This window comes from Camellia sinensis, chromosome 15, assembly GCF_055761805.1.
Source record: "Camellia sinensis isolate YWXY chromosome 15, ASM5576180v1, whole genome shotgun sequence".
NCBI classification, from domain to species: domain Eukaryota; kingdom Viridiplantae; phylum Streptophyta; class Magnoliopsida; order Ericales; family Theaceae; genus Camellia; species Camellia sinensis.
In genome coordinates, this window is record NC_138975.1 from 50,178,546 (window position 1) to 50,199,356 (window position 20,811).

The following is a 20,811-nucleotide window of genomic DNA, read 5'->3' on the forward strand; positions in this document are numbered from 1 at the left end:
AAAGCTTACTTTTTAACTTTTTAGCTTTTTTGACAAAAAAAAAAACTAGCTTTTTTAGATAAAAAAACTAAAAAGTCGAAAAGCCGAATTTTTTAGCTTGTTGCTAAAAGACTCCTAAATCATAAACTGTAAACAAAAACTGTACTAAACACCGACACAAATTTCCAAAATAAAAAGAACTATAAGCACCAAACAAGTATAGTACTAAATGATCAACTACTGTACACAACCCTAATCCACAACACCAAATGATCAACTACTTTTTCTGGGCTCACTACTACTAACAGCACCACTAAACTAATTGCAAGGATAGTACATTACCACTTCCAAAGGGTTCATACTGTACATAACCCTAATACATCAGAATGGAGCAAATTCATTACCAAATATAAAAATGAGATTCAATACTGAAAGTAGCAATTCCAATATTCCAAAAAGACAATCAATTGTAGGAAACTAACATTACCATGTGTCGCTACTGCTGCTACCTTACGGACCTCAGGCTCACCTGTAGCAAAACCCTGCAAAATCACATGGACAAGAAACAAAAAAACTACACCTGCATAACATGGCATCATTTCCTTAAGACTAACTACTACAGAAAACGGAAAAACACTTGCCCCCCCAAAAAAAATGGAAAAGCACTAGCAGATATAGTGTAAACACAAGGCCACACTGGAAAGAAATCATAGCAACATATATTTTTTTTTCTTCTTATTTACTAGCAGATATAGTGGAAACACAAGGCCACACTGGACAGAAATCATAACAACATTTTTTTTTTTTTGATAAATAAGAAATCACAACAGCATAATAAAAGACAATCCACTGGAAAATTAAGTCTTACATTTCTCCTTAATGCTCATACTATATAAAATTAAAAAAAGAAAAAGAAAAAAAGAAGGAAGTTCTGCATTTGTTGTATTCATTTTGGACATTAACTAGCAAAAATATACTTATTAGTTGACGAACAGCTATTATCAATTGATAATACTCTTAGTTCTTCTCACAGTTAGTTCAGACATGCCTGAGAAAACCAATCTGGACAACAAAAACCTGTTGCACATGTGTTAAAAGTGAAATTCGATATACCCCTCATAACTCAAAATCAATTATATAATCATTGTCAACTATTTGATCAGTAGTCTTATTCATCTCTTCTTCTTCATCATCATCAGCACTAGTTTTCAAGCTGGACTATAATACCACCTATTGCCCAAGATCTAGACTCTTCTTCATGGTTTCATAAACCAGATACGTTATACCAGCTGCTGGCACAACCTTGAGAAGGTTTGGGAGAAGTCCTTTGTAGAACCCTCTTAAACCTTCATTCTGAAGTGTTTTCCGGAATACATCAGACATTCCCTTGTAAGAAGAACTTGTATTTGCACGTTGAGCTTGCAGTCTGAAAAAGCACAAATTAAAACTAGCATCAGCAGCAAACGCAAAAAAGTCAAAACTCAATCAAATGAATAGGTAGGGGTGTGCCCTGGTTAGTTTGGGCTGGTTTTGGGGAAAAATCATCAACCAACCCACTCTTGGTGGATTGAGAATTTTTCAAACCCGCTGAAAACCCACCTATTTAAAAAACTGGCATGTTGGTTGAATATTTTGGCAAATTCAAACCAACAGTTTGAGCGGTTGGGCAGGTTAAGAATACAAAATGGGAAATAACATCAATGACCATGGTGCAACCTTTATTTCTTTTTCTTTTTTTTATACAATTTCAAACAAAAAATTGATTATTTACTCCAAATTGTCATACAAAACTTACAAATTAATTGAATGCATGATATTCAAAATCATATTTCATAGATTATTATACAAAACAATTAATAGGAAAAAAATATGCGATGAAAATGATCAGTAAGTGTCATCTGATTAATGGTGTCAGAGATTGTGAGTAGGTGCAAGATAATTTTGCATATACATATATATTAGGAGGTTGGGATGATTTGTAGGCGTATTGACAAATTTTAACTCACACGCCAACCAACTCGCCAAATTTTATCACCCAACCCAATCACATTCTCAAACTGCGTGGGTTGGTGGTTTTTCTGCACACCCCTAAACAGGAGAAATTAATGTGGGACAATCGTACAACGCATTTTACCTTGTTCTGATAACCTGCAACGGATAAACACATGTTGCTCCAAGAGCTCCCGAAATGGTCCCACATCCCAGTTGCACAAAAGGGCCTGGTTCTGTAGAAAATGCTAAGACTTTTTAAACGTAATCTCCATGATGAATGTGAATGGAAATAAATAGCAAAAAGCTATAGAAGATAAAAATGAGACATTACAACAATGAAAACATACCACCGTCGTGAAGGATATATCTTTTTGACACGTCTTTCAAGGCCTCATAGGCAGCTAAGTCAATGCCAGCATAAGGGATAATCCCAAGAAGAGATGGTACAACACCTCTGTAAAAGGCCCTAGGTCCTTCATGAACCCATATGTCCTTAGACAGTTTACCCAAGCTAGGAACCTTCCCACTTTCACAAGCAAAAGTCTGTAACCGAGTTTTCACAAGATCCATGGGATAGATAGCAGTTTGTGCCACCGCACCTGCCAAACCACCAGCAATAAGTCGACCGGAAGTTCCTATATCAGCTTTTTGTTCCCCTTTGATATCTCCAATGATAGTTTTCAACATTTCATAAGTATAAAACTTGATGGCACTTTCAGGTGCAACCTTCATGACATTTAGCCCATTACCTCGGAAAAACCCCAAAAAACCACCTTCCCTCCATATGTTCTTAATTGCAGGAACTATACGAGCCGGTCCAGTCTGTACTTGCAAAACAACCTTTAGGCGATCAAGAGGAGCAGTTGCAGTACGGGAAGCTGTTCCAGCTACTGCCCCTGCAATCAAATATTTGCTTGCATGGACATGCTTACTGATGCCTTCAGGAATAACAGCATGCTCCCCAATATCTACAAGATATACTCTTTCCCAGTAATGGTAGATGTTTTCAATAGTAGCCTCATGAGGATAGAGTAAAAGAAAATCTCTCCATTCTTCAAAAGTTATAATTCCATTATTATCTTTATCAACATGCTCCACAAAACTTGCAAGTTCATCATCATCCATATGTATCCCTGCAGAAAAGAACTGCCATGGCTTATAAGATTGAAGACAACATAAAAGATACAGTCCAATAAGATTCTATGCACGTGAAACATTTTCACTTAAAGGTATTAAAGAGAAAGAAATCTATAAAATCATATCATGGACATTAATGCAGAAATGGATGATATATAGTGAGAATAAATTCAGAAAAGACACTATTTAGAAAGGGTAACAGGCAAAGTGCACTAAGACCCATTGATGTTATGAAGATCCAAGGTTATTACAGAATGCGAAGAGGGGGCACAACCCTTGTACAATCAAATAAAAAGAAAATCAAAGATAAGAAGAAGAAAATACAAAAGACAACCCCCAGCCCTTAAACAAGCCCAACACATCCACGCCCAATTACTAAAATGTTTCCATACCAACTTTACAAAAGGTTTTTTTCACTTTCTGGCATTAATTTCCATTTGTCTCCGCTAGCTTTACCAATTGCCACACGCAGCAGATATGATCTATAGATGTTTCTCCTTAAACGGTCTCCTAAACTCTGTTATGTGAAAATGAGAAGAAGAAAAAAAACACTAACATGCTTTTTAGTGAAAAGAACTCCTCTAGAGTCCAATCTTTCTCACTAAACTGCCCCGCTAAAGGCCCACTCCCCTTACAACCATCATAATTGACCGAACAACTTCAAATCCTTTTAAGTTTCCTTTCCCTCCTAAGGAGAGATTTTCCCCCCTCCTTTTTTCTTAACCTTACAAATCTCACAAGATTTTGTATCATCATCGCTCTTTTCTTCTAATTTTTATTTTTTTATTTTCATCAGCTAACTCTTTCACCTTCATTACCAAATCTTCAAACTATTATTTGCTTGAGTAGCCACCTTTATCATTAGTGAAATGTACACATTATACTGTTTATTTTGTACCCTTTATTTATATTTTGTTAGACCTATTTTATAATTTATTTAGCCTCATTCTGTTTATTTTTATGTTTGGTAGGTATAAAGAAATTTGGTAGAAAAATGATGAAAAGTGGAGGATAATAGAACTAAGAAGCATTCAAAGGAGTTGAAAGAGATAGGTTTAAAAATTAACGGGAGAATTGAATCGCTGGGTGCCTACATAGTTGGTAGTGTTGTGTGCTTCACTCTTGTGAGCTGTTTTGTTCGAATCTTGAGGGAAGCAACTTCTCTATATTTTTACTAAGGTGTGATGGCCCCCAGTTTCACCAACTCCTGCACCGCATTAGATTCAGCCAACAACTAATCAATGAGATTCAACTTCCACATTCCACTAATTATGCAACTCTTGAGGTCTTCTACAGCTCTGAAACTTCCTTATACAGATCTCTAATTTTTTAAATATATAAAGGAGGGGAGCAGGGCATAGGGGGGAATTTATTATTTTCTAATTTTCCTCTACATGTTTTATTGGGAGTATTCCAAGCATTAACAAGGAGAATTTATATTTTGTATGTGGATTATTTGTTTAATGCATTCAAGTAAGTCTTTTAAAATTTTATTGTTTTGATTTTCATTATGAGGATGTCAGGCTAAATTAATTGCTAGGGCTAGGATGAAGTTATATACTTAAATCAGTGTTGTCAAATCATGATACATATCCTGTATTGTTATATCACTTTTATGTATCATATATTGTATCTTATCGTGTATCAAGATACGTTAACATATATAAATATAGATAAAAAATAAGTATTTTCATATAATATATAAATATATTGCAAAAAATAAATTACTAAATCATATAACTAATAACCAAATTGCTGAATAAGGTATATATAAATTCAATCAAATTAGATTTATGATAGTAATTTAATTTCTTGTAGCAAAAGGAATATGGCAATCATTTTTTCTTAAAATTTAATTTGAATTTGCGTCTCCTTTGTATGAGATTTTTTTGATAATATAGTCCATGACTTTTCAATGAGTGTTAGTGATGGTGATTGATAATAAGAAAAGTAGCACATGGGGCCAAAGGTGAAGAAGAATGTAAAAATTAATTAATCGTGCGATATGAGTTGAATTGCGATATGATACGGAATCGTATGATACAGAAACGTATCTCACAATTCAAGTCACCAACGATACGAGTCCACGATACGTATCTTTTTCCATACGATACGTATCGCATATCACGTGATTTTGACAACACTGACTTTAATATTTATAATTGTTCATGTGTTTCAATTTCTTCCAAAAAAACAAAATTGTATGCTTCAATCAAATAAAAAAATTTTCCCGTCTATTTTTAATTGAAAATTTAGAATTACATTTTCGTTCTATTTTGTTGGATTCAGTTTATGATTGTTGGATTCAGTTTATGATTTGTTGAGAGCATATATAAATTTTGTTTCGAAGAATTCAATTAATGTTTTAATTCTAAACTTTTGTTTGCGGGAAATAAGAATAAATTTTTTGAAAATTAATAAAAAGAATTCTCATGTATTATCATCATTCACAATACAAACCAATAAAATAGTTTTGTCACCAATTTATTGAGAGATAAATTGAAGAAATAATAAGCATGAATATTATATATAATGCATGCAATGGTTCTAATGCCCTAGCGTTTTAGTTATTTGATTTAATTCCTTTTAACATTTTCAAACTTAATTTCCACAATATAAAAAATTCAAAAATTTATTGAGCTAGATTAAGAAATTTAATTTTAAGATTAGTTGAGTTATTTCACCACGTTCCATCCATTCAAGTGTCTTGGGTTTGACCTCATTCTTGTTATGTCCATACTCCCATAGATTTATGCACTTGCGAGTACATTAAAATAAACACATCATGAAGGTAAGTTACTCCATATTACCGGTGCTCCGATTCACCTTCTTGAGAATTAAAAAACCTTTAACATGAATTTCACATGAAATTCCAATTTGATGTGAACCCCTTGAAACATGACCCTCTCCAATACCAGACTCCATTTCAAATTGATGTGAACCCTTTTGAACTACCATCTATAATTCCTCATCTTCCTCATAGGAAACTGCACTATTAGAAATATGCGACTTGATATTATCCACTAAAAGATCATTTTTGACATCCCCCTTCTGTAAACCACCCATAGAAAGCAGAGCCAAAAGACTTGGATCCAAAACTGCTACTGAACTATGAGCAACAACGTCCAACCCAAAAGGATTTGGCATACCTCAAGCAATCCTCATCTCCTCCTCAATGGCCCCAAAACCCTTAAATAAACCCTGATGATCCCCATGCTCCACCACCTCCTATTTGGGATCCCCTACAACCTCAATCAATGCAGAATCCCCAACTCCCCAACTTGGAACCATCTAAGCTTCCGTCACTTACTGAGGCACCCAGGCCCAACATCTTTACCGTTATGCAAATATCACCTCCCTCTGCTCTATACATAAAAAAAAAAATACCCAACCCTGTTGCTAATCCATCATGAAATCTTGAAATATGTTGTCTCCCAAGCTCCACCACCCCGAATCCACCCAACAAGCCTTGCCTAGAAACCCCAACTGTTCATGAAATTGCCTCCCCAACTCCCTAGTGATAAGAAAATGGATTTTAAAGAGCTATATTTTCTTTTAGTTAAGTTGTATGATTATGTACTTTTGTTAGTTTCCTTAGTTGTAAGATCACCTCCTTTGGAGATGGATTCTTGTAAGCATCTTGTAACCTACTTTTTGGTGTAGTGTATACATGAAAAACCATGTCTCACTTTCTTATCCTTAAATGGTTATGTGTACAATGTACATCATGCGTCACTGGCTGGTTCGCTGTATGTCCACTTTCACCTTGTTATTTCGTAGTTTTTCGATTCCAAGGTACTTCATTAGCAAATAACCTCCTTAGCTAGTTATATATAGGGTTGTAATCACTCTTTTGGATAAGATTTTTTTTTTTGGGTAAAACTTTTGAATAAGATTTTGAGAAATTGAAATGTTAGATTTTGGTATTTTTGTTGTAGCCTTATGTTGCTACTTTTTAGGGCTTGGTTTTAAGATCAATAGTTCGTGGAATTTGTGCCTTGCTGGATTTTGCATAAATCAGTGCTAAAATTTCATTTTTGCATAGTTCAAGCCTTGATCCAACCATTATTCGGGATCCATCTTCAATTCAAGTTGTTACAACCTTCAACCAACAATAGGCAATTAAGATCCCTTTTTTATTTACAATAGTTTTCATCAACATGGTAACCGCTGCAAAATGTCATGAAAAGATTCAAAACCATGGTGAGAGAGTAAAACATCTTGAACAGGCTTTTGAAGGTGTAAAGAATACAATTAAAGATCAAAGAAAATAAAATAATGATCGTTTTCAACTATGAAGCACGGGTACTCCAAAAATAGTGCCGTACGAGTACCGGGTACTTACTGGATGCGGGTACGCGTACCGGGTACGGCAAAAGAGGGTCTGGTACGTTTGGTGCATTCGGGTACGCCATGGGTACGCCAGGGCCTTTTTTTTTTTTTTTTTTCTACCCTTGCAGATTAGTAAATATTATTATTATTTTTTATTTTTTTTGCTGTCCTTGCAGATTAGTAATTTTGATGTTTCTCTGTTGTCCTATCTGTCTGTATAAATTGTATAAGCATGCAAATGATTTTGATGTTTTTAAAAAGCAATTTGAACCAAAAAAAATAACAAGGCCTATAAAGGGTAGTTCTGTGTATGACTATACATTATGCTTTTGCCTCAGATCCTCCTAGAATTTCTTTATAAAATCTTTAATCATAACAAACTTTTAAAGTTTATGCACAAAACATTAAAAGTTGATACTGTATTCGTTGATCAGTAGTGGTTGGGAATGATGCAATTTTATGTATTATGCAAATTGCAATTGACAACCTGCCCCAATTGAGAATTTTTTTTTTTTTTACTGTTGGCAATTAACTTTAAATCTTTCTTTGATCTCCTGTTATTTCTTTGGTCTCACCCTATAAAAATAGCAAATTGATGAGCAAAAAGAAAAATTTTTAAAATAAATTATGATCACAAATTCACAGTGCATAACATGTCAACGTGAGAGATTTCACAAATATTATTTTTAACGCGTTTTAAATTATAGGAAAATGAGTAGTTCTTTTTTTAGTTTTGATATTTAATTTTAATTTGTAGGTTGGATCCTTTAATCATAATTATATTTTTTAAAAAATAAAAAAATATCGGCGTACCGTAACCGTACCCGTATCATACTTTTTTTGAGTTTTGCCGAATCGGCATACCCGCACTCGTACCCGTACCGTACTCGTACCCGCACCCGTGCTTCCTTGGTTTTCAATAATAAAATATATGGTGATCACTCTTCTAAAAGAGAATGTTTCATGCAAATTACAAAAAGACTCCCTGTGTAAACCAACAAAGTGAAATTAAGGAGACAATGGTAGTGGCTGATCCAATTGTCGAGAAATGTACAAAAGATGAGCACAAAATTAGATTTGCGGATGTTAAAGTCGAAGAACCAACGAGGCAAAATTGGCATCAATTCTAGTTGGTGAGGTTTCTGACATCGTTAAGCTAACATCCATTTTGGGATGGAAAGTGGAGTCATTACTAGTGACATATTAGGACCCACCTTCAGGTTCTTCTTACAAGGAAAAACATGTGCGGGATCCCACCACTGAAAGATTTCAAAGGCAGTTGGCTAATTGCAAGAATCAGTACTTGTCTAAGGGTGTGAGGCTAACGTTGATCAAGAGCACTCTATGAAGGCAGTCCACATGTTTTATGTCTTTATTTACTATCCCTACTTATGTGGCTAGGAGATTGGAGAAATTACAACAATATTTCATGTTGGGTGGGATAGGAGAAGAAATCAAGTATCATTGGTGGATTGGGCAACGGTTTGTTCTTGTATAAGGGATGGAGGTTTGGGGCTGCAAAGGTTAGTTATATTCAATTGAGCTCTTTTTAGGGAAGTGGTTGTGGAGATATGCTTGTGAAATGGAGAGATTTGGGAGAAAGGTGGTGGAAACCAAGTATGGTGGTTCATGGGGGGGATTGGTCCTCTTAATGGAGGTCACAATGTCTCAGAAGGTGGAGTATGGACAGGAATTCGAGTTGGTTGGTCAGGATTCTTCATTCACACCCGTTTTATAGTGACCATCAGGCATAAGATTCACTTTTGGAGACATATTTGTTGTAGAGAGAAGTTGGAGACTTTCTTCCCTGGTCTTGCTCAGATTGCGGTTGACAGAGATGTAACTATTAGTGATTGTCTATTGTCTTCATTGGGTGCAAGACCAAGTTATTTGGATTTGGCTTTCCAACGGGAGCTAAATGATTAGAGAGTTAAGGATTTAATGAGACTTTTTGATCTTCTTTATGCGACCACCTTTCGGGAGAAAGTATAAGCCTAGGTGGACTTAGGTGAGCTTCAGGGGGTTTGATGTTAAATCTTGCTATCAGAGGGGTTGGTCATACAAGCTCCTGTTTTCTATGGAGAGAGATTCGGGAAAGAAAGGCCCCTCCGAGAGTGAATTTTTTTGTTTGGACAACTTCATGTGGGAAGATTTTGATGATTGATAATTTGATTAAAATGAGACACCTATATTAATTGGTGTTGCATGTGTACATGTGATGGGAAATCAATTAATCAAATCCTCGTACATTGTAAAGTGGCTAGAGAGTTGTGGTCCTTGATGTTGGCCATGTTTGAGGTGATGTGGGTGTTCCCTAGACGATTAATATTTGATTAAGATGAGACATATCTATATTAATTGGTGTTGCATGCGTAAGTGTGATGGGGAATCAATTAATTATCTTCCTGTACACTGTATGGTGGCTAGGAGGTTGTGGTCTTTGACGTTGGCCATAGTCGAGGTGATGTGGCTATTCCCTAAATTAGAGAGGGACCTGCTTCATGCTTGGAGAGGATTTTCAGTGGACATGAGGAGGAGAAAAGCTTGGGGCTTGGTTCATTTTCCATTGATGTGAATTGTTTGTGGGGATTGCAATCGGAGGACGTTTGATGGTGCTGAAGTTCCCCGTTTTAGATTGAGAAGTCAAGTTTTGTCCATATTATATAGTTAGTTTTCAAGTGGCCTGGAACCGTCCTTAAATCAAAATTTGGATTTTGTAAAAGTTTTTGGAGTATTTGATGGTTTGGATTGAGTTTTTTTGGAGTAGTCAAGGTATGGGTGGTATGGTTTTTTCTTGGCCTTTTTGTACATGAGCAACACCAGCTTGGTGCCTTTTGATACATACTATCAAAAAAAGGGTCAGCATCGCCACCCTCAAAGTTGATTTTATCATACCAAAAGAATTTAGCCATTAAGGATGCAAGGATAAATTCCTCCACATCATTGTTTTTACTTACAACTAAGATGATGAAATCAAATGGGTGTCACCAACTCCAACACCACAAGATTAAATATTCAAAATTGTAATGTGCCTTCACAAAACTCGAGGTCAAATTTTCTCCGTGAGGGGAATTGCTGTGATGAAATCCAAGGTTATTTTTGTGGGAAAAGTGATCTACTCCACTTTCCAAAAAGAAAAGAAAAGGATTTTAAAGAGCTGAATTTTCTTATAATTAGCTTGAATGATTAGGTACTTTTGTCAGTTTACTAAGTTGTAAATTAACCTCCTTTAGAGGTGAGTTCTTGTAAGTAGCTTGTCACTGAGATGCTTGTTTGTAAGTAGCTTTAGAACTTACTTTTTGGTGTAGAGGTTGTGTACAAAAACATCTATCATTTAATAGTTTCATGTACATCATATGTCACTAACTTATTATAGAGTGGTTGCATGTCTGTTACTTGTCTTCTTTTTTGGTAATTTTTCTATTCCAAGATATTTTATTAGGAATTAACCTCCTTAGCTACTTATATATCACTCTTTTGAAGAAGGGTTAGAGGAATTCTAATTTCAGATTTTGTTATAGTCTTCAGTGTTGTTTGATAGAATTGAAATATGAAAACTAAAATTAAGTACTAAAAATTGAATGCTTTAAATTTTTAATTTGAAAAGTTATTTCGTAATTACTGAAAATTTAAGTGTTGAATTTAATCAAGCTGTTTAATATATAACAGAAGTTAAAATTTGAAATTTATTAAAATTTTGGAGAAATTGCAACCAAAAAAAAAAAAAAAAGAGGCTAGAGTTTGACCCTTGTACCAATATAAAGTTTTTAATTTTGTCAATTTAAACTCTAATCTTTTAATTTGTTTTCAATCTAACTATTAGCCTATTTTCGTTAAGTAAAAAACGACAAAAAAGGGCATTTTGGTCGTTAAACTCAATGTAGGTGTACATATAATGTTTAAAATACCCTTTTTCGTTGAGTTTAATGACTAACATACCTTTTTCTGTCGATTTTACTTAATGCAAATAGACAAATGGTTTAAATTGAAAACAAATCAAAAATTTATTATTTAAATTCACAAAATTTAAAATTCAGAATTTATTTTGTCATAAGGGTCAAACCTTGGATTTTTTTTGTAATTTTCCCTAAGATTTTCAATTATTTCATGCTCTTTATATTTGTGGTGGTGGGTTGGTAACCACACTATAGTGGTGGTAGTGTGGTGGTGGTGGTGGTGGTGTGGTAGACTGCGGATGGTGGTAGCAGCAATAGTGGTTGTGTCGCTGTAAGATAGTGGTGATGGTGATAGCAGTAGTGGTGGCATGACAGTTGTGGTGGTTGTATGTGATAGGATTTTGCAAAGGTGGTGGTAGAGGAGTGATGTCAGCAATGGTGGTTGTGTGGTGGTGATGGTAATAACAATAGTGGTGGCAATTGAGTAACGATGGTGTGGTGGTAATGGTAGCAGTGGCAACGTAAATGTATTAGTAAATAGCTAAGGAGGATAAAGCAAATGTCACAATTATATATGTTTGCTCTAGTCTAAAAATTCACGTAAGAGAATTAGATACAAGATTTACTCAGCCTAAAGTAATTATTTAATTTTGTATATATTATGCACGCTTATAACTATATAATATATTCCTAGAGAATATTATATCAAGATATAATTATTTGTGGCATGTCCAAACCATGTCCATCTCCTACCTTTTGGAATTTGTTGTGAATGTGTCAACATGTCTATGTTTGTGTTCGTATCCGTGTCTATGCTTCATAGGTTACAGCAACGGTGGTGGAAATGGCAACGGTGGTGACAATGGTGGTTGTGATGGTTGTTGTATTGGTAGTGATGCAGTGGGATAGAAGCGGTGACATTGGTGGTGTAGGTGGAGAGTAGCGGTAGTGAAGTAATGGTGGTGTTGCAATAATGGTGGTGACACTAGTCATAATAGATTAAAATTTCAACATTCAAAATTCAGAATTAAGTAAGAAGTGTGTGACTTAAAACTTTTACCTATTTTTAAGAGGTCACTAAAATTTTTTAGGTGATATGAATTGTGATTATCAAATGAACTTAATTTATTTTCATTGAATATATTTAGTTTTAAGTGTTGAATTCGGTTGTCATACACCACCTTTGTTTGCTACTTCTTATGACTTGATTTTGAGCCGCATAGCTTGTGGAATTTGAGGCTTGCTTGCTGGATTTTGCATAACTCGGTCCTAAAATCTGATTTTTGCATAGTACGACCTTGATTCAAGTATTATTTGGGTCCACCTTGGATTGCAGCTGTTGGAACCTCCAACAAACTACATTACAAATGGAATACAACAAAAGCGTAGAATCAGACACTATAAAATTCCATGATTGAGGTCCCAGAAAAGTAAAGACCACAAAATCTAACAGGGGAGCACTGAATTGTAACGAAGATTTGAACAAATAAAAACTTACGAGTCCAGACACTGTCCTTTCAACACAAAGGAAGTACACTAACTGAATAGGGGAAGCAACTATAGCAACAGGTATCTACAATGACGCAGGAAGTTACCTCAAAAAGTAAAACTAAAATAAATTCTATGAAAATATGCAGTCAGTAATTATCATTCTTAAACATAAACTCAAAAAAGCGACAAAATATTAAATTTTGAAGTAGAAACAAATAACTAAAAAGGGAAAAATAGAAGAGATGAAATCCCATTACAACACCTTAATACATAATTGGCATCACCAACTTGATCAAACATACTTGTTATGTGATACGGTACAACTTCAACTCAATTTTTTGTTTAAGAGAACTGAAGAAAATAACACAGATGAAAAAATTTCTCACCCAAGCTTCAGTTCCATGAACACAGGTCCCCATTTATACTTTATTCTTTCTTTATATAACGAGAAAGAAACAAAACAAAAGTTCTTATTCCAAATAAAGGAAGTACTACAAATTAAAAGAATCTATATGCTCAAAAATTGTCAGCATTTAAAAGATCTAATATTTAATATCCATGCCTACATTTCCATACCATCAAACATTCTCCAAAACACCTCAGATCATGAAACCTACCCATCAAGCACTCGTCTAATTTACCCATTATGCCCTCAATGTAATGAGGAAAAAGGAAAATATCATTTTTGGGTGTCACAAACACTAATCAAGGTTTCATAGCATGACTTTCAATTCTAAATATCACGCTTGCTTACCATATGCTTGACCAAAGTTGTCAACTAAGTTATAATATCATCATTCATCAGTCACATGTTACTTTTTTCTGTTTGTCTTCTTGTCAATTCCAGTAACTTGAATGTCCTAATCTAAAGGAATACATGAAAATACCAAAACAGAATTTTTAAGCAGGTCCTCTACGTGGTTCTGGTAACAACAAGCATGCTCTTCTACCTGCACAATATCTCATCCTCTCTTAAATTCCCTTTAATACGCATGACAGGATCCAAATCCTTATATTAGTTCCCTTGTACTAGCATGCTTGCACATAATTTTCTCCTTATCCTCCTTTCTTTTTTATTTTTATTTTTTTCCCTTTTCAGGTACGAATTCTACTCACCTTTTGTTCTCAACTTAAAATCAAAACATTATACATACTTTAAAATTTTGCCCCGCCTATTGGTTCCTCAACTTCATTGTTAGCCAATTGATATCACTGAATGTTTTACTCATTTCTAGGACTCGATCAAGCTCATATGCTACCTACCGATTGTTTGCACAAATAATTTTTGAATTTCATTATTCCACAACCAAGTTTGTTTATCCAACAGCCCATTCCATTTAAGTTCTCACACCAAACTTAGAAACTCAAAAAGAAATAAATAAATTAACTTTCAATCAATGACTGCATAATCTCTATGCCTTAAAATAAACACCTATGAAGCACGGACACGGTGATTTCAAAAAGATGAGAACACGGACATGGCGGGGACATGACAAATTTTTTTAAATTTATTTTTACATATATTTGCTATGTAGATTAATATTATGTTACCAAACAATCAAAATTAATAAAAACTAACATTAATTCAACAAATATATATATAAACCATTACATTTAAGCAAATTAATAGATCATTCATATTCCCACCTTGTCCCCTGCAAAAAAAATAATAATAATAATAAAATATCCCCAGCATGTCCTTGTGTTCCCAGCGTGTCCCCTGCAAAAAACTAATAAAATTAAAGGAACACGCCATTCGGAGTGTCCCATACGTGTCCAACAGTGCTACGTGCTTCATAGATAAACACCCTATTAGAAGCTTTGGCATGCGTGGTGCATGTTCATCTTCATTCATATTGGTTTTCTCTGCTTTCAAAGAAACGCCAAGGAGAAGGAAACAATTCGTGTATGTCATTTCAAAGCACCTTAAAAGCTACAAGGCATAATACCCCAGGCACAATTCAAAGTCTTATTAGGAGAGCTTGCATTTGCATCTGCATCTGCCATCATGTTACCTAGCTAGCTGCCAATTAATAACGTACTTGTCAACCCACTACCTCCCCCCTCCAATCCCCATGCCCCAAAATCAAAAACATAATAGACGAAAAGTATTAGCATTGATCAAGCTCACTGTGAATTCATTTGTTCTTTCTTTAGTATATAGACTACAAACCCCACTTATGCTAGATTTAGGGCTCCATCACACTAGAAATCTGAAACCTAAATAACAGCCATGATGCCTAGGATTAAGGGTGCCAAATCTTAAAAGACATAGATAAAGCTCAGTTATGAAATGTGCTGTTTACACCCAGGCACCTCTGAAGTTCCCAAAAAACTAATATAACATCATTAATCTTATTATTTTCACACATAATGATCAAAAAAGTATTCATTCAAACAAACTTAGTATCCATTCACACATATATTAGATAGTTCATAATATGTATTTTGTTTGATCCTAATACCCCAGCTTCCTCGTTTTCTCTACATTTTGAAGATTTCAAATCCAACATCTTATATTCCTAACCCATGATAGATTCTGAAGCTCATCCTTGAGCACCAAAACCCAGATTATCTTGATAAATTTTCTAACAATCAGCATTCTTCAGGAAATTCGAAATCCAGGCACATGCAAGTGGGAAAAGAGCATGATATCCCTGTTAAAGCCCAAAATTTCCGCAATTAAAATATTCTGAAATCCCACTATTGTAACTTCCATTTACCAACACTAAGGAAACCAAAAACGTCAAACCATCCACTATGCACTATTTCATCAATGTCATTCATAGACTCCACCATTGAACCATTCATTCCCAACCTAAACTAATCAAAACACCTTCCATTTAAATCTCACATAAATTACATACAAAGGAAACATCATTAATAGCAAGATTTTGACATCCTCAATGTAAATTGAAGACTTCCTTATTCTTATTTCTCCCAATACCATGTACTTACCCCCAATATACACGTTACAACAAACCAACAACTTTAACATGTTATAGCATAATCAAACTATCCATCAAGCAAATAAGCAAAATTAGAGAGTGAAACAACATACCAGCCTTAACAAGAGCATCCCAAAGCTCCTCCGGCAAAATGCAGCCACTGTGTTCGACATCAATGGCTTGAAAAATCCGATAAAGTTCGAGCTCCTTATCATCCATATACCTCCTAAACTCCTGATAATCAACCCTTCCATCCTTGTTCCTATCACAAACCATCAGCAAGTCCTTTGCATACTTATACTCCGCCGGAATCTGCAGTGCCGATAAACCCGCCTCGATCTGAGGATAATCCAAGTACCCCACATTGGCTGCATCGAAAAAACTGAATAGACTCCGAATTCTGATCTCCCTCTCTTCTTTGGTCTCTTGCAATGCCGAGAGCACATGGTCCATCGACACCGGCCCTGGCTTCTTCACAGGGTTGCAGCAACCGGGTCGCCGCCCCTGTGGATGGTTGTCCGCGGCGGCCGCCACGGCCGGAAAATTCTTGTGCTCCACAGACATCCTCTCCCCAAAAAAAACCCAAATTTTGAAGAGGGTGTCAAAGTGAAATAGATCTAAAAATTATTAGGTCACAAGCCCTTCAAAAGAATCGAACCCACATGAGTATTGAAACAAAATTGTGTCGAACGAATTGATTCGAAAAAAATTGAAAGGAAAAGAATAAAAAAACGCAAACAGTGAAGGTGAAAGAGAATATGTGAAGAGGACCTTCCTTTGGATCCGAAAAAATGACCCGGTTTCAGAGACCGAGTCAAAAAAGACAGTCCGATTTTCAAAAGGACGATGTACCCATCATCAAAGGCTGACGAGTCTAGTCTTCTTCTCTCTAGAAGTGATTGATTGGGTTTTGGAACTTTTCAGAGAGAGAGAGAGAGAGCAACAATGGACGACGATCGGAGAGGAGGAAAAGAAGCACGTGCAAAGGAGTGTGGGAGGTGAGGGTGATTGGAGGGACGTTATTTTGTATGGGATGGGTCTCCACACACTCTGGATTTTGTGGGTGAGAGAGATCAGAGATTGGGAGTGATTTTTTTTTTTTTTTTTTTTTTTAGGGGTGGTTGTGAATAATGTGCATAAATATTACAGGTTGTTTAGGATGATCTAAATAAGTGTATTTTTTATTTTTTTTATGAAAAGATATGCAGAAAAATAGAGAAACAATGTGATGGAAAAACAGATAAAAAGATGAATTATTTTCAACTTTCCAAACTTGACTATAATATATGTGTGTGTTGTAATTTCTCTTGAACCAAGTGAATAATGTGCCTAAATATTATGCACCTATTACAATTATGTGCATGTTTTAAAAAAAAAAAAATTAATTATTGATAAAATTAATTAATTTTAATAATTATTGGTCCCCTTCATTGTCACTATCTCAATTTCCTCTCTTTTCTTTGTCACAGTTACTTCCTCCTATATTGTTGACGAAACCACTTCACTCGTCACAAATGACACCCAATCTTGCCCCTTTTTTTTCTCGAACAATGGCCCAACCCATTCCCCATTCTCATTATGAACTAACCTCTAACCCCTTTCTATCGTGAACACCCTCATCATTCTTTTTTTCTTTTTCCCTCTTCATTCTGGAATAAGAAAAAAAAAATAAAAAGAGAAGAGAAGAGAAGGGGGTAGTAGACTGTAAGAGTAGCTAATTTAAGCCCACTAAATTATTTAGGCCCAATAGCCCAAGATTAGTGGGCCCGAATTTACTGCAAGTCCAAGATTGGTGGGTTTGGATTTATTGCCGTCAAAACGGGCTGAATGGCTCTAAGCCTCGAAAGGGTTCGGATCCACGAACCTAGAGACTTACTCGGACCCGGACTCGAAAAGGTATTAAGCAAGCCTAGAAATCCGAGGCACTCGGACTCGAAAGGATTCGGATCCACGAATCTAGAGATCCGAAGCACCTGGATTCGAACGGATTCAAACGCAATCTAGAAGTCGCTCCGTTAATGAGTCCCAGAACACTTGCGGGCTCGGAGCTTTCCGGGATCTACGTACCAGAACCATGGGCGTAATGGAGTTCGAACAAGGACCCGATCCCGAGGACGGTGAGTGGAGATAAATTCACTCTTCGGTTAAACTAGCCTATACCCGGGTCGAGGTGGCACGACCCCGGGCAGTCCATGAGACTCGGCAATATTTTGCGGCAGGACGTCCTCTGGGACTACCCCTGACCCTTTGGGATGATTGGGGATCATTGGTTAGGTGTGGCTAAGAAGAAGGGTTCGCCGAGGGATTGATCTCCTCTTCGGGGTTTTCTCATCCTCAGAGAAGTCACCTCCTCGGAGAAGTCACCTCCTCGGACAAGGTGGTTAGAGAGAATATCCCCCATGTGCCTTGCACATGGGCTCCATCCTACATCATGAGGTGCCTATAAATAGCACCCACCCATAGCTTTACAAGGGATGGATTTTGGAGATTTTTAACTCTTGGGAAAGAACTAATTTCCCTTCTCCATTATCAACCTTGAGAGTGAAAGTGGGAGATTGATGGGAGAGCCTTGCCATTATTCTATTCTCTAGCCATTTTGCCTTCTTCTTCACCCAATCTCTTATCTCCATCATCTCCTTTGTTGTTGTGTTCCTAAGTTGAGATTATTGAAGAATCTAAACCTCTCATCATATTCTAGAGAATTCGAAGTTGTTCTTCAAGGATCTTCGAAGATCATCGAATTTTCCAACTCTTTTCTTGAACCCCCCTCCTACATTTTTGGCGACTCTGCTGGGGAGGCGGATTGGTTAATGGTCTCAACGAGATCTGGAATCCACACAACTCCAACAAGGATGGCAGGAGAAGATGAAGTTCACCAACAAGGATCCTCTAATGGTGGTGATGACAGAACCATGGCTCCAGATCAACCACTTTTGCTGGAGGCCATTCAAGGACTCCAAAATACTCAGCAGGAGATTCTTACCACTCTTCAGAATCTCACTCACACCGTGTTGGTGATGAGTTCTAACTTGGCACCGGCGCCAAATGGAAATCACACTGGTGGTGGAGCTATTCCCGCCGGAGCACAAAATCAAATCCAAGGAGAAGTAGGCCCCAATCAGCCTATGGCTCATGGCAACACGGCCACAGTAACACATGCTCAAACCACAGTAGGCGGCAGCAGTTTGCCTATGCCCGGGCTCCATGGCGTGCCAAGCCAAGATCCAATGGTGACTAGGGGAGTTTCTGGTATAATGAATGGCGCTCCGGCGACTGTTGGTGTCCAGGAAAACATAAGGAGCATGATGGCGCAAAAGGGAGCTCTGCCCGTACCTAATCTTGTTACGCCATCAATAAATGTTACCCAAGCACCAAGCGAGCCTTCTTTGGTGCCGACAACAAATCTGCAAGCACAACCCGGTATAGCGGCGCCGTGCGGTGGACTCTACGGGCCTCAATTCAATATCCCATCACCAACTGGCTTGTCTATAGGCGCTAATGGCCAGTATCGTCAAATGTCCTCACCAATGATGAATTCGCAGCACCAGAATGGCCAAGTCACCCCTAGCTCAGTTTTCCGGTCCATAAGCCAAGTCCCGGGAATACCACCATCAAACTCTCTCCCTCAACAGTTTCTCACTCTCGCCGATGTGCAGGCCATGTTCGATCTTGAACGGGGCAAGAGGACCTTACCCTCTTTGCCTGATCCAGACGTCAAGCCACCTTACCCCATTGAGATGCTGAGCTATCCATACCCTGAGGGGTATACAGTGCCGAAGTTCATCAAGTTCGACGGCAAACAAGGAAATGCCCGAGAACATGTTGTGCGATTCATCGAGACTCTGGGTATTTATGGTTCAAACCACGTCCTCCGACTGAGAGAATTTTCTAAGTCCCTCACCGACCGAGCATATAGTTGGTATGTTAATTTGGCCCCAAACTCTGTCCGAAGTTGGGAGGAAATGGTTAACAAATTCCACTCTAAGTTCTTTCAAGTGGCGGAGAAGGTAACCACACTTACGTTGTGTAAAGAAAAGCAGCAAGAAGGTGAAGACATCCTTGACTACGTCAAAAGGTTTCAGGACAAGGCCGTAGATTGTCATGAAGCAGTCGAGGAGAGTTATCTGGTTCAAATCTGTCTAGAAGGGGCATTGAGCAGATACAAAATGTTTCTAGTTAATCACAAGCTACCCACCTTCTCGGCATTAATAGAAGCAGCTCGGAACATTAGCATTCCTCATGCTCAGGAGTCCGGATTTAAGACCAGTTACAAGACTAGTTTCAAATCGTCTCGTGGACCTATTGTTGCTGCTGCCTCTGCCCCAGATACCCGAAATTCACAAAGAGGAGGTCATAGAGGCCAGAAGAGAAAGCAATATGATGGTGAAAAGGGGAATGTTTCTTATCCATGTGGAATCGAGGAAGTGAAAGCTCTAGTTAAGGAATGGGTGGCTGACGGAGAGCTAAAATTGCCTTATGTTGAAGACATGCCATCAAAAAAGGACTGTGAGAGCCCTGAATTCTGTGTCTACCATCGTACATTGAAACATCCGATAGAGAAGTGTTAGACTCTCAGGAAAATCTTCAGAGATAAAGTCGAGGCAGACGAATTGAGGTTCAAAAAGCAAGGGACTCAAGACATCCGAGAACAACCGTATCCTCAACACCGAGACAAGGGCAAGAATGTTGCTATGATAGCTTATGAAGGCCCGATGATCGAGGCTATCGCCAATCTCGATGACGATGATTGTTATCTGGACGACATCCTCGAGCCAGAGGGTGAGCAAGTTTACTATGGAAGTGCTTTCGATCCAGATGGCAGAACATTTATGACTCATGGCGAGGATCCCTTCGATCCAGAAGGAGGAGAAGAGTACTACGGAAGAGGAGGACACCATGTTTATGTGGCATCTTATTTTGAGGAGACCGAGGAAATGGTTAACTACGAGCCTCCAAGAGTGGAAAAAGATCCGGATCACTATGCCAAAACCTTGCAAGACTGTGTAAAGTTCAAGCAGTTCTTTGACCAGCTTGGA

At 37.1% G+C, this 20,811-nt stretch overlaps 1 protein-coding gene across 2 annotated transcripts; it reads right to left on the reverse strand.

Moving 5' to 3' along the window:
• Positions 1–763: 763 nt before the first annotated feature.
• On the reverse strand, positions 764–16,872 carry LOC114266107 (calcium-dependent mitochondrial ATP-magnesium/phosphate carrier protein 2-like). Of its 2 annotated transcripts, none has more exons than XM_082908883.1 (4): positions 15,889–16,872; positions 2,319–3,104; positions 2,114–2,204; positions 764–1,405 (listed from the first exon to the last, which is right to left on the reverse strand). In XM_082908883.1, the coding sequence occupies exons 1-4, from the start codon at positions 16,337–16,339 to the stop codon at positions 1,210–1,212; spliced, it is 1,524 nt and encodes a 507-aa protein (XP_082765009.1). In that variant the 5' UTR covers positions 16,340–16,872; the 3' UTR covers positions 764–1,209. The 2 variants fall into 2 exon arrangements, with proteins under 2 accessions (XP_082765009.1, XP_082765010.1); XM_082908884.1 differs by having other exon boundaries at positions 2,319–3,117; positions 15,889–16,805.
• Positions 16,873–20,811: the final 3,939 nt, after the last annotated feature.

Bases quoted from the DNA above. Each gene is read 5' to 3' on its own strand.
- LOC114266107 (XM_082908883.1), bottom strand. From the start codon at position 16,339: ATGTCTGTGGAGCACAAGAATTTTCCGGCCGTGGCGGCCGCCGCGGAC. The intron at 3,105-15,888 runs GTATGTTGTTTC...TCTTTTCTGCAG, and splicing joins GGATGCTCTTGTTAAGGCTG to GGATACATATGGATGATGAT. The intron at 2,205-2,318 runs GTATGTTTTCAT...CATTTTCTACAG, and splicing joins ATATATCCTTCACGACGGTG to AACCAGGCCCTTTTGTGCAA.